This window comes from Nannobrachium achirus, assembly GCF_963921795.1.
Source record: "Nannobrachium achirus genome assembly, chromosome: 4".
Classification (NCBI taxonomy): domain Eukaryota; kingdom Metazoa; phylum Chordata; class Actinopteri; order Myctophiformes; family Myctophidae; genus Nannobrachium; species Nannobrachium achirus.
Window position 1 is genome coordinate 9,299,793 of NC_137813.1, and position 14,370 is coordinate 9,314,162.

General features: G+C 42.6%; 1 protein-coding gene across 7 annotated transcripts in view; it reads right to left on the bottom strand.

The window, feature by feature from the left end:
* tbc1d16 (TBC1 domain family, member 16) overlaps window positions 1–8,593 on the bottom strand; it is a gene marked incomplete at both ends in the record, with an annotated part of 94,466 nt that extends 85,873 nt beyond the window's left edge. For 6 of the 7 annotated variants that reach the window (XM_080725041.1, XM_080725043.1, XM_080725046.1 and 3 more), the window contains one exon: window positions 8,371–8,554. In XM_080725041.1, coding sequence (XP_080581167.1) covers window positions 8,371–8,554 — 184 coding nt within the window. Of the gene's footprint in view, window positions 1–8,370 lie in introns of all 7 variants that reach the window. The other variant, XM_080725047.1, reaches the window with a different exon arrangement.
* Between the last annotated feature and the right edge of the window lie 5,777 nt (window positions 8,594–14,370).

Here is a 14,370-nt window from a genome sequence, read left to right on the forward strand (position 1 = left end):
CTAGGTAAATGATGAAGCTGTGTATTTAAAAAAAAAAAAAAAGTATAGTTATTGAGGAAGAAATTATATGGCTGCATAAGTATAACCTTTATATTTTACCATCACGTATTATGATATTTGGCAGTTGGTAGAGCATAGATGTCTCCACTAGGCCTGATAGCTATTGTTTTGGTACAACCTATCTTGTCTCGTCCTTGAAGCAGCTACAGTATATCAGAAACTCTGCCCTGTGCTCTGGGCAGAACTACCATACCACTGACATGAGTGTTATTGTATTTCTCCCCATGATATCAGGTGATATCATGTACCTACAGCACCAGTAAGACTCCCTAATTGGAGATAAGCCACCGCCAGGTCGCATACACAAACTTTAGAAGGCAAGCGTAGCCAATCAGGAGGGAATATGGGAAAGATCCATGTTATTGTTGATGACATGACTTTAGAGATGCTGTGTACCGCTTTGCGTGATTTTAGGCCAAAATCTGTAGGAGCAGTGTCCAAAAATGTTTTGTGCAAGAAGGGCTGTCACAATTATTACATAATCGTCTAATGCAATTATTTAACATAATCTGTGATAATCGTCATAATCGTTTACATGTTGAAAAATGTTTATATACTGTATGTTCAAACATAAAAAAAAATAGTGGAAATAGCAGATCTACAAGCTCACAACGCGTCGCATCGAGCTTGTAGATCTGCTATTTCCACTATCAATGTTCTTTTTAAAGTGTAAAGTTGTCAAATATGTCCTTCATTTCTTTGTGTGTTTAGGTTACGTGTCATATCTCTGCAATTTGCATCTTCAAAGCCTACAAGCCAAACAGAAATGTTAATTGTCAACGACAAAAACACAATCAAATCGTTAATCGCAATTATTTGAGTGACAATTAATCGTCATGTAAAATATCAAAATCGTGACAGCCCTATTGACCAGAAAGGAGTCGTAGGAGGAGAAAATGGTACAATTAGCTCTATTCACGACCCGCCCACTCAGCATCCCCCGGGTGCTGAAGTCCCGTTTTGAAGGGGAAAATCCTACTATAAGCCCATAGAGTTAACACAGAAATCGCAAATTTAATGCAATTTCCGAATAGTACAGTATAAAATACGGCTAGCATGATCAAGAACACAAGATAGTAAACGGCACAAAGCATTATAATTTACTTTACTGTTAGAAATAACGATTTGTTGGCTTTAAGTCCAGCTATTTCTGTTATGTTTCCCATTCTAAATTGAAGTCAGCACCCGGGGGATACTGAGAAACGGAAGTAGGTGGGCGGGCCGTGAATAGGGCTAATCAGCTGTGGGGCACTCAAGGTCACTGTGGCCTCAGGATGATATCTCAGAATATCATGTTTTGAGGGGAAAAAGGCCAAAGTAAGAGACAACGGCAGCCATGACCTTCATGTCCTCCCGCCCTGATCAAATCTATTTATAAAGCACCTTTCAACGCCAAGTTACAACGCTGTGCCACGAGCAAACACAGTCAGAGATGGAGAGACAGAGATGGCAAAAAAAATAAAACACAACAAAACAAAGAGCTTATGTAGCAAATGTGTTCATAAAAAAAATATATTGAAAAAAATAAGTCAATCGAGTGTGTGTGTGTGTGTGTGTGTGTGTGTGTGTGTGTGTGTGTGTGTGTGTGTGTGTGTGTGTGTGTGTGTGTGTGTGTGTGTGTGTGTGTGTGTGTGCACGTGCACATACTGTACAGGATAGTCCTTTTTAATTTGTTAATGTTTTACATTTCCATCATATTTTAATTATTATTTTATTTTTATCCACACTGTTCAAGAATGTATAAGTGCAATAATAAAACCGTCTCTATAATACTGCTATACCATCTGTACAGCAAGCTGCTTGAACCAAGCTAAAGGTGTGTAAGGTTGAACCACAGCGCCCTCTTGTGGACATAAGTGTGAACAGATCATCATACACACTAGAGCAGGGTTTTTCAAAGTGGGTGACAGGGGCACCCTGGGGTGCCGTGACGGCAGTCCAGGGGTGCCGCGAGATCATTTAATAATATTTGGAATTTATTTGGACACTTAATTTTTTTTTAATCATTTTAAACTTGAAGTACAAAGTTATTTTCAGTCAGTTCTAGCCAAAATGGCAATTATGGCACTGTCGGGCAGAAACCTCAATTTCAAATGTGTACGTCTTTTGGTAAAGCAAAACCTTGCTTCATCATACTCATACAAGACTGTCGCACAAAACTAGTGAAAACAGCCGATCTACAAGCACTTGTAGATCTGCTGTTTTCACTAGTTTAGTACATTTTATAGATAATAAATAAAAAACGAACGGTTTTGGACATACAAGGTTTCCACTCGACAACGACGATATGCTATAAATGGGTGCTGGGAGTGACAATTATAATGTAGGGGTGCCTCGGATTAAAACAAATATTTATGGGGTGCCCTGAGACAAAAAAGTTTGGGAACCCCTGCACTAGAGGATGACACAGGAGTGGATTTTCACTCCTGTCACGTCCCACTCCCGCAGAAAAAATCCTGTCCCATCCCAATCCTGGGCCAGAGTAAAAAAATCATCCCGTGCTGTCCCACTCCTGCACAATGACTCCTGGTCCCATCCCGCTCCTGGTCAAAATCACTCCCGTTCACTTCCCGCTCCCGGAAAAAAATAAAAAATAAAAATAAAATAAAAAAAAATATATATATATATATAGCGCGCAGATGTTTTTCCATTTTGATCCATATTATATTTGATATCATGTTTATTATTATATAATGTATGATTTTATAATATTTGCAGTTCGAAGACCTCACTTTCTGGCACTGTTTATTTCTGCGGTTTGATGAACTGGTCTGGAATGATTCCCACTCCTGCCCACTCCTGGTGATTTTCATTCCTGTCCCGTCCCGATCACGGCATAAATACAAATTTGACTCCTGTCCTGAGGGAATCCCACAGGACCCACGGGAATTCCTGTCAAATGTCATCCTCTAATACACACAGTCAGTATTGTAAATACTGAAATTCTACACTTGCTGCTTTAATCCTGACCTCCCTGTATTGGGCGTATAATTGAAGGAAAAAAACTATATATAGCCTACATACGATGTAAATAGCAGTGGCGCTTTGTGAACCTGTAGATCTGATCTGCTATTTTCACTGTATCTGTCAGAGAACAAAGTAAACAGGGTTTAAGTGTTTATCTATCTGCAGTTCAACTGTTCACACAACCACCAAGGCACAGCAGTAGACAGAGTGTTTGCATGTGTTTGAACATTGCGGTTGGCACAGCGCTAATTGCCACAAGAGCACAACTTTTGTCAACTTTCTTAATCATGTCTTTATTGGTTGCAAGAGGCAGACAGAACATTCCTGAACGGTCTCCAGGGTTTAGTGTGGGTGGGTGGGGTGAAGGAAGACAGATAGGAGAGAATGTTTTGCATTCTCTCTAAAAAGGCAAAAATGTTGTTTTGTTTTTTTGCAATAATTTCCTTATCAACTTCTAGTGGTCTTGGCAAATATACCTAGTTACCAAGTTTTCAGTAGGATGTCCTTATTGTTTAGGCCAGATGTACAAATAATTAGCAAAACACTAAGATTTCAATGACAACAAGTCCATTTGGTTATTCATGCCAGCGCTCCGTTTCCTCGTCAGAACGATCAAATTAACAGCAGAGGCTTGACAGGTTCTGGCCTTCTAGTGTGTGTGTGTGCGTGCGTGCGTGCGTGCGTGCGTGCGTGCGTGCGTGCGTGCGTGCGTGCGTGCGTGCGTGCGTGCGCGCGCGCGTGTAGAGAAAGTGTTCTTTCCACAACGTTGGAATGTCAAGGCTAAGCGAACGAGCCCAGACTTCCGTCTGACATGGTTAACAAGACGAGGCGACAGATGAGACGCCGTTTAGAACGACCCGAGGTGAACAAAGAAAACAGAGGATTAAAGGAGGGAGGGGTCGAGGTCAAAGGTGAAAGATAAAAGGGTAAAGGTTAATGTCGGGACCGGGAGAGGGGAGGACAGGGGTCAAGTAGAGGTGTGGAGAGATAGGAGAGAGAGAGAAAGGGAGGGAGGGGAGGGGGGTAGACAGAGAGAGAGTGAGAGCGAGAGAACAAATCAATTGGAAACCAAAGAGTCCATAAATAAATTGTTTGCCCACAGCGTACAGTATTTTAGTTCCCTACGGCTGACAAAACACTCACTGTATTCACATCAGTCATCTTATTATTATCAGGTCCGGTTCTCCAGACGATGATACTTTGACATACTCTTAACTCTTCCTTGCAAGGTTTGCATTCTCTAGGGCAGGGATCTTCAACAGGGGGTCCGGGACCCCTAGGGGGTCCTCAGAGTTACTACAGGGGGTCCTCCAAATCTTTGTGTGATAGAAACCTTTTTTTTTTTTTAACCCTAGTGCCCAATTGCCCATATTGGGAGAACTCTAGCCAAGAATAGCCGATCTACAAGCTCACAACGCCTTGCCCTACGAGGCGCTGTGAGCTTGTAGATCGGCTATTTTTGGCAGAAATTTTTTGGGGAAAAGAGCAAACTAAGTACAGAGTGAAAGGTCAAGTTTATTTAGTATTGATGGTTCAAGTGGTTAAATATCAGAAAACACAAATTGATGTGGATCCAAAATAAACTGATGATTGTGCTGTCAAACCATGAATGGAATCTATGAACAGGTTGTGGGGGTCCCTGCTTCATCTCTCCCTCAACTAAGGGGTCCTTGGCCTGAAAACGTTGAAGACCCCTGCTCTAGGGCATTCAACAAATATTTGAATATTCGAATATCAAAGTCACTATTCGACGGGGTTCACCGAAGTCGAATATTCGCTTATTTATATTTCTTTATTGTTTTCTCTTTATATATAGTTTATACTGCCTGGCTAGATAGGAAGTCACAAGAATGAGTCAATGCCCCTGGTGGATGAATTTCTTAATGCTCTATACCAGGGGTAATCAAAACCTTTTTAGGCTGTGACTCCAAAAATAAACATATTTGAACTGGGGATCCCCACCCTGACAAGCACTTGGAATTATTTGTAGGTATTACATTTTAATGGGACTCGGTTCTGCAGATAAATATTGTGAAAATAGCCGATCTACATGCTCACAACGCCTCGCAACACAAGGCGTTGTGAGCATGTAGATCGGCTATTTTCACAATGTTTCGCCTCTTGGTTCTTGCTTACTTAATATTTGACAGTTTGGCCAGTCCTGTCGAATATTCGACAATTCGAATACTTTAAGGTTGAATTATTAGAATACTAAAAATCACTATTCGTGAATGCCCTAGCATTCCCCGCATTTTTTCTTTGTGCCACAAGCCTTCCCCCGGGAAGCCTTAACCCAAAGATTTTACATTTTGTTTTGGTTTGTGAACGAACGTGACAACATGTTTACTGTCAAGGAAGGCGACAACAGGACGCTGGTTTGGATGATTAGAGGCCTGTCAGACAGGCTTCCATTATCATCTCTACTCGAGATGCTTGTTGTTGTTGTGGATCCGGGGTGAATCTGTTCTTTAACGCCGATATAAGCAGTTTTCTGGTGATAGCTTATTTTCATTTTTACATTTTTATTTTATTTATATATCGTCACTGTCTGGCCAAAACCTAAAAAAAAAAAACTCTTTTTTTTTTTTGCATAAATCAAGGCTATGGAAGACCCTTTACGTCTGTGTGTTGGTTAAAATAATATTGAACCAATGGAAAGTAGTAAAAAGTGCTTTAGTTTGGACAAAACCTCCTAACTCCACTTGAGCTCATTTTCCCGAAAATGAACATTTTGGAGTGAGGAGGTTTCGTCACGACAGCAGAGATATTTCAGATGGCTATGGGGCGGCATAGCTCAGGGGTAGAGAAACCGTTATTAGAGCACGAAGGGTTCCCGAAGGGTTCCCAGTTCGAATCCGGGCTCCCCCTGAGTTAATGTCGAAGAGTCCTTGGGCAAGACTCTGAACCCCTAATTGCTCCCGGTGAGTAGGTTGGTGCCTTGCATGGTTTCCTCCACCACCGGTGTATGAATGTGTGCGTGAATGGGTGAATGTAATGCACAATCTCTGTAAAGCGCTTTGGATAAAAGCGCTATATAAATGCACCATTTATGGCTAACAATGCTCTGTGACAATACTACGGGCCGCAGTCTGCCTCCAAAACTATTGTGTTATCTGTGAGAAGCTGTGTCAGTTGGCACTAGCAGCTCATTGGTGCATGAAACAGCTGACCCGGGGCTAAAATGATACACTGACAGTCTAATCAATCATAGACGATTGGCTCCTGCGCGCACGCACACGCACACACACACACACACACTTTAGTATTAATACATTTGTGAGGGCATCAAACATTTAGGTCGGAAACTCTATGAATGCCAAATGTTTCGATTTATTTCACCCCAAACCCCTAAAGTCTGAGTCATTTCTAGTAGTGCACAAAGGGTTCCCACCGTGTAGGCTGGTCCGGTGCATCTCAGGAGCGGGACTGGAATATGGAGAAGGAAGGCACTGGCGCAAACTCAGACTGTTTAAGCCTTTCATATTTACAGTGTGCAGGCAAATGAAGTGAAACGAAGAGTTGTTGTGCACTGACTATTACCAATCTACTCACACGAGTCACACCGTATTGTGTTGTCAACTAAGTATAGGATTTCAGACATAACTCCACTTCTAAACCCCAAACCTAACCTCTAAATGCCTAAACCTCTAAGTATTCTTTAACCATAAAACCTTCATTATAAAGTGTTACCCAATCCTTTCTCTGGTGAGGACCAGGAAAATGGTGTATATTTCTCAAATGCTACTATACTTGACGCGCACGCACGCACACACACACACACACACACACACACACACACACACACACACACACACACACACACACACACACACACACACACACACACACACACACACACACACACACACACACACACACACACACACACACACACACACACACACACACACACACACACACACACACACACACACACACACACACACACACACACACACACACACTTCTGCCAATGGCTCAAGTTCTCATTGTGGTACAGTACCACTGTTGACAGATTTTGTGAGATAAATAAGCAAACAGGTCTATGAACTATGAAAACAAAAAGCAACAAGACTGCACTCTGACGAGGAGCAAACTTTTGCGCCTTTTCTTAAGTGCATTTTTCCTAAGTGTGTCTTTCTGTAAATCCTCTAACATAGGTGGTTTCACAAAATGTGCCTGCTGTGTTCTGTTTCTGGGTCTTCCACTTCTGCTTCACACATAAATAAATAATAAATACATAAATAAATAAGATAAAAGTGAATTTGTGCCATTTTACTTTAGTGTTATAATGTGTGCCACAGACAAAAAAAAAACTTTTAACTGAACGCAATACTTGCGCCTCGCTTTTCTGACGGGCGCAAGTAACTATGAACACCTTACACCTATGTATATCGGCTATTTGAAAATAGCAGCAACCCACAAGTCCCAATCTAACTATTGGCTGTCCGCCGTCTGACCGTCTGTCTGCATGCTGACATCACTGATACTAAACGGTGTTGCCACCATGGTAACAATGCCCAACTGACATCAACAAAGCCCAACTGACATCACTGACTGACTACACTACAGTGCCCAAATTTGGAGATGACATCACACAGACTGGCCTGGACAAGGAACACCATATATGGGCATAAAAGAGTGCCAGCCAGACAGACAGATACAACAGATATTGCACAACTGGACATGGATGGTGACTGTTCTGCCCAACGGGCACCAGTCTGGGTTCTCCAACGTTAATTCTGAGACTCCTACATTCAATCCCTCATAACACACCCCCAGGCACAGGACTAGTATCTAGTAGGGGGTCCAGGACCCCTTGAAGAACCCTAGAGACTACAGAAAAACAAGCCCAAAAGTGGCTTCTAATAAGTGGACACATGGACATGACCTACACCCCCACCCGTTCACTTAGATCAGCCAACACAGGGATGCTGACAGAATCCTCGCTGGAAGCCCCAGGACAAAAATCCACTCGTCCGAGACAGTTTGCCCTCCTGGTCCCCAAGCTGTGGAATAAACTTCCTGTCGCACTTTAGAACAACGGACTCACTCGCAAGCTTTCGCTGTGGACTGAAGACTCACCTTTTCAGACTCCACTTTGACCCATAGCACTACTGAAACACTCAATGACCATACATGAAGCTAGTCAACATTTTTTGTTTTTCTTTTTCTCTTTACTGATTTATTGTTTTAGATTGATATTCATATGCATTTGTTATATTGTTGTTGATGTTCTGACATGTTACCTTGTTATTATAGTAATGTATTATCTGCTTATTGTAAGTCGCTTTGGATTAAAAGCGTCTGCTAAATGCCCAAACTGTAAACTGTAAACTGTACCTGGGTGGTGCTCGGCCAGGCCGGGCAGCGGCTCTGCAGGGTGAACACACACGTTGTTCTTGGAGAAGATGATCTCCCCGTCCAGCCCCGCGCGGCCCGCCGCCGAGCCCCCCGCCCCGGGGTTGAAGGTCAGGAGGTCGGAGGCCTTGGAGGAGGCGCGCCGCAGCAGCCGACCCAGAGACATCTCCTCTGCAAGCAGCACCTCCAGGACACCCTGCCCATCCTCTGGCACCCAGGGGAGACAGAGAGAGAGAGAGAGACAGAGAGACAGAGAGAGAGAGAGACAGAGAGAGACAGAGACAGAGAAAGAGACAGAGAGAGTTTTTAATTTGACCTTTATCCTACCACCAAGTCCCACCGAGATTAGAAATGTATTTCACAGGAGAAACCTGGCCATATAAAAACACAACGCATAAGAGATACAACATATCGTTGTAAAAATAAGTCCAAAACTGTGTTTGTTTTCAGGATTCAAAAGTAGCAAAAATAGCAGATCTACAAGCTCAAAATGCGTAGCCTTGCGGCATGTTTTGAGCTTGTAGGTCTGAGATTGTAACTCTGCTTCTTTTGTATGAATGAAGTAAGGCATTTTTTTTTTTAAATGCGTTTAAGAAACACACAATAAAGCAAACATTGATTGTCAATCACAGAGGCCTCATAGGAAAATAAATATTGCATGCCTCCTTCACCACACCGTATATGATGCCCTTGAATGCATCAGTCGATAAAATAAATGCATCTCATTTTAGATATTGTTTGGAGATTATTAAACTCCCAAGGTGCAGAGTAAGAAATGCAGTTTTCCTCAGATCTGTCTCACGTTCCAACGTGGGGTACATTCAGGAAATGAATTAATAAGGATTAAAGACGTGGGAACGGATCAAGAACAGGTCTGTCCATTACGGACAAAGTTTTCTTTATCGATATGTAGGACGATTAAAATCATAAAATGGACATAGTGATTGTAACGACCTGTGAAAGAATTGCAACAAAAGTGTAATTTTTTTTTGTGAAATTAAAAAAGGAAAAAAGCAGGAAAACATACCACCGGACAATTCCGATATAATATCAAGATATTATATAATACAAGCAGTGAAGCGTTGGTGGGACATGATCTGCGAGACAAAAAGCATCAAAAGCAATGCAATATACTGTACTCTACATCAACACAGGAGTTAGCGGGAGAAGGAGGTGGAGGGATTTAGAGCTGCAAGGAGAGAGAAGAGAGAGAAGTCAAGGTGACACAGTTTGTCTCTCCAGGCCTGTTCTGTACAACCTGTGTTCTCTGCAGTGTCCTTATAGGAGAGGTCAGCTCTGTACAATCTGCGTTCTCTGCAGTGTCCTGTACAGTAGGAGAGGTCAGCTCTGTACGACCTCTATCCTCTTAGGTATGTAGAGGGTGGCATAGCTCAGGGGTAGAGAATTCGTCATTAGAGCACAAAGGGTTCCCAGTTCGAATCTGGGCTCCCCCTGAGTTAATGTCGAAGTAGTCTCGCGTAACCAGACAACTATTCCACAATCTCCGAGTCTGGAATGGCAGCTCCCGAACGGCGAGTATCGGAAGTAGCCAGTGCTGCACTGAACTGTAGTCCCATTGGAAACATAACAGAAACACAATAGCTCAGACAAAGTCATTCGAGCGACCTATTCTTGTTATGGGTGTATAGTTTAAGAAAACGTTTGAAAACATCATGGAGGTAACACCAATAACACCAGAGAAAGACGAAATAATGCCCCCAGAAATGTTGAAAGGAGACATAGTGCTTCCAGTAGGACATGTTATTGCTACTGCACCAAGGGGGCGGTTGCGTCACATCCGCTTTATCTCGCACTCATCGTTTCTATTTCCGTTTGCCAGACTGTATACCGGGAGCATTTCCCAAATCGCGGAGACTAGTGTCGAAGAATCCTTGAGCAAAGACTCTGAACCCCTAGTTGCTCCCGGTGAGCCGTTTGGTGCCTTGCATGGTTTCCTCTGCCATCAGTGTGTGAATGGGTGTATGTAATGCACAATCCATGTAAAGCGCCATGGCTAAAAGCACTATGCAACATTTACCATTTAGGTGTTTCCTCGTGCCACGTCTTCTTAACACACACACACACACACACACACACACACACACACACACACACACACACACACACACACACACACACACACACACACACACACACACACACACACACACACACACACACAAGTTAACTGTAGCTTTCCCGACCAGTAGCTGTAGCACTGTGTACGTAAATGTGTGTCCCACCTTATGCAAACATGCACTCTCTCTATCTCGCTCTAACTCTCTCTCTCTCACACACACACACAGCCCTGTGCAAACACACTCCCAGTGGCTGCACCTGCTGTGTGAAGCTTCCCGCGAGTCAACAGATGTCATCAAACGTCAACATAACTGAACATGTCACAGTCACAGTCACACACACACACACACACACACACACACACACACACACACACACACACACACACACACACACACACACACACACACACACACACACACACACACACACACACACACACACACACACACACACACACACACACACACACACACACACACACACACACACACACACACACACACACACAGATTGTGGCACTTTAAACAAACTGAAAGGAGGTGGAAAAGAAAGGTGTGTACTAGCCTAGGTATGTGTGCGTGTGTGTGTGTGTGTGTGTGTGTGTGTGTGTGTGTGTGTGTGTGCGTCCACTGCAGGAAAGAAATAAAAAGGCATACATACTGTAATACAACATCACTCTTCTGTGTTGCCATATTTTGTGGGAGAAATAAGCAACCAGGTCTATGAAGACAAGCCCAAAAGATGCAACAATAGCAGGCCACGTGAGTACTTTGAACATACGACCTACGTATACACATCGGCAATTTGAAAATAGCTGATCTACAAGATCATGCAACGACGTGTTGTGTGCTTGTTGATGTGCCATTTTCAAAACTGTGCAACTACCAATATTCACAAGCCACTTTACAGAAAAGCAAGCCCAAAGTAGCTCATAATAAGCAGACATGGCAACACAGGCTTTTCCTTCAGGTGTGGATATTCAGGTTCTAAGGCAAACCAACAGTAAGAGTCCTTGCACATTGCTGTGTTTATTTCAGCCGAATATCAAAGGGAATTCCGGAGCATAAAGAAATCGAGCTCACGTTATGTAAATCATGTTTGCACACTACCGCCCGTTATTTTGTCCGGATAATTTTTTTCGCAGCTGATTTCTCTCTATCTGGCTAGGGGTCCTTGGCCTGAAAAACGTTATTTGCAGATTTCGAAAGCGCAACGAGAAAATGCACAAATGTGCAACCACCTTAAGCCCCAAAGTTGAGAGATGATATTTAACAGGAATTATGCCCTTTTTTTTCCAGGAGGATAATTATTATGACTATAATTGCTATAATTGCTTGGTGACATCTCTACCATACAAACTGCTACATTGTCATTTAGAAAACTACTGCAACAACCGTGTGACCCAGCGAGTGAGCAACGCAGACCTGTCACCTGGCCAGGGACGTGCTGTGCATTGGGAAAAGCGGGACAACTCCCAAACGGCCGGTTCATTCCCGGCCGGTCCATGCCGGCCATTAGGAAAAAATAAAATAAAACAAAATAAAATAAAATAAAATAAAATGTCTGCCTTTGTTCCATTTTGGGGGCTGGGTGGCCAACAAAGTAAATCGTCACTGTCGGGCAGAAACCTCTTATCTCCAAGTTTCAAATTTGTAAATTTTTTCGCAAAGCAAAGCCCTGTTTCATCATACAATGCCGTCGCACAAAAGTAGTGAAAACAGCAGATCTACAAGCACACATTGCCTCGCGGTGCGAGGCGTTGTGTGCTTGTAGATCGGCTGTTTTCACACTGTTTGTTTTGATAAATACAAAACAAACGGTTTTGGACATATAAGGTTTCCACCCGACAACGACGAAATATAACTAATGTAATTGGCCCACTGGCTTGTCACTGTCACAAATCTTTGAGTAGCAGCAGCGCTATAGAGAGAGATCTCTAGTCTCTATAGCGCGCAATGAGGGCATCTCCAACTCTTTTTCCTGGGCTGAATCAGGCCATTTAGGCTAATACTTTTAGGGGCAAGGCCATTTTCATGGCAGAAATGTGAAATGCCATCAAATATGGTCAAGCACAATGATTCTAAACCCATTCAATAAAGAACGTAGGGTAGGCTGTATTTTATTACATACTGTAGTATGATTACATTAAAACAAAAAGTTTAATTTCACATATTTATTCATATAAATATTTTGAGGCGTTATTATTTTAGGATTTTAGCACTGTCTGACATTTATCTTCTTGACCCAGACAGTGCATACATCACTCTCATCTGTATAAGCAAGCACATACTGACACCCTTGATAGACTGACGTCAAGTGATAACAATGATACCAGATGTTCTGTTCCGTTCCTACTCATTCTGCTCTGTTCCATCGTGTCTCACATCCTCCCGTCACTTCATAGTGTTTGTGTGTGTGTCCAGAACGTGCGTGTGTGTGTGTGTGTGTGTGTGCGCGCGTGTTACTGCCTGGTGTCATCTTGTTCTCAGAGTTAAGTGACTCAACTGAACCATCACTCACCACCTTTAGTTTGAGGGAGACTCTTAGGACCACATGGTTGGTCAACTAAATTCACCACCAGCGCTCGTCAGTGTGACACTTAAGCTGGATGGCCGAAAACTGAAATCAGTTGTGGCGACTGATAACTTTGATCCTTGCGGCTATGCAGGCCTCCATGAAACTCTTGCCCTGAAGAAACCTCATCTTCTGTGCAGTGCTACAGCAGAGCAGCCTGTATGTGATCATCACCCTGCTGTGCAGTGCTATAGCAGCCTGTATGTCATCATCTCCTGCCTGTCCACTGGCCGGTGGAATGGAATGCTCCCTCCTTCTTCCTCTTCCTCAGGAGACATGTTTACCTAGCGGCTACCGTCTGATTAAACCAGCGCCCCACTTCCTGAATGCCAGGCCCCCAGACAGGAAGTATAACTTCCGTGTGGTGGGAAAAGTACTCACCTTTTGTTACTTAAGTCAAAGTATAGATACTGCAATACAGAAACGCTCTGTTACAGCAAGTAAAATTCCTGAATTCAAAATGTTCCCGAGTTAAAGTACACAAGTATTGGTATCAAAATGTACTTAAAGCAGAAAGTCCCATTTCAAGTTTTCAAATGTCAAAGTCAATTCACAATGTGTCGCCAAGCGACACATTGTGAGCTTGTAGATTTGCTACTTTGATTACATTTTTAGATAGATCGGCTATTTTCAAATGGCCTAAATGTATATAGGGCTGAAGTGGTTAATGTATGTTTCGTAATAATACAAAATCTTCAAAGTTTCGATCAAATAATTGTAGCCCACTAAAAGTACAATATTTGCCTCCGAGATGTAGTAGAGTAGACGCAAAAGAATACAAAATTGGAAATACTCCAGTAAAGTAAGAATACCTCAAAATTGAACTTAAAGAGTAAATGTACTTATTTACTTGTTTACACCACTGGAATCCAGGCATGAGCCTGGGCCACTTGTCATGATGATCATCCTTGGTCATAATTATAATGCATGCAGTAGAATTTAAAGGGGGGAAGTTGCTTTTATGTCAGGAATGTTATCTCCTTCCATCGGTGCATGCTCCCAAAGCGGCCAAACGTACAGTAGCCTACAACTGAAGATAAGACTGGAGAAAATAGGGCTGAAGAATTCATTCACAATGTGATCGTATCTACAATCTACTACATCACGAGAAAGGGGTCAAAACTAGACTAGGTCCTTAACTAGACATTCTAGTGTTTTAGGTAATATTTCAATCTACAAATCGAATACAGTACAACAGGGGTAGGCAACCTTAGGCACTGGTGCCAACATTGGCAAAGGGGATCACAGATTAATTTGCAATCGCAACATTAGTCTGAAATATCACACAAGTTGATATTTTTTCAGCCCTAGCAGGATACCCAGAGG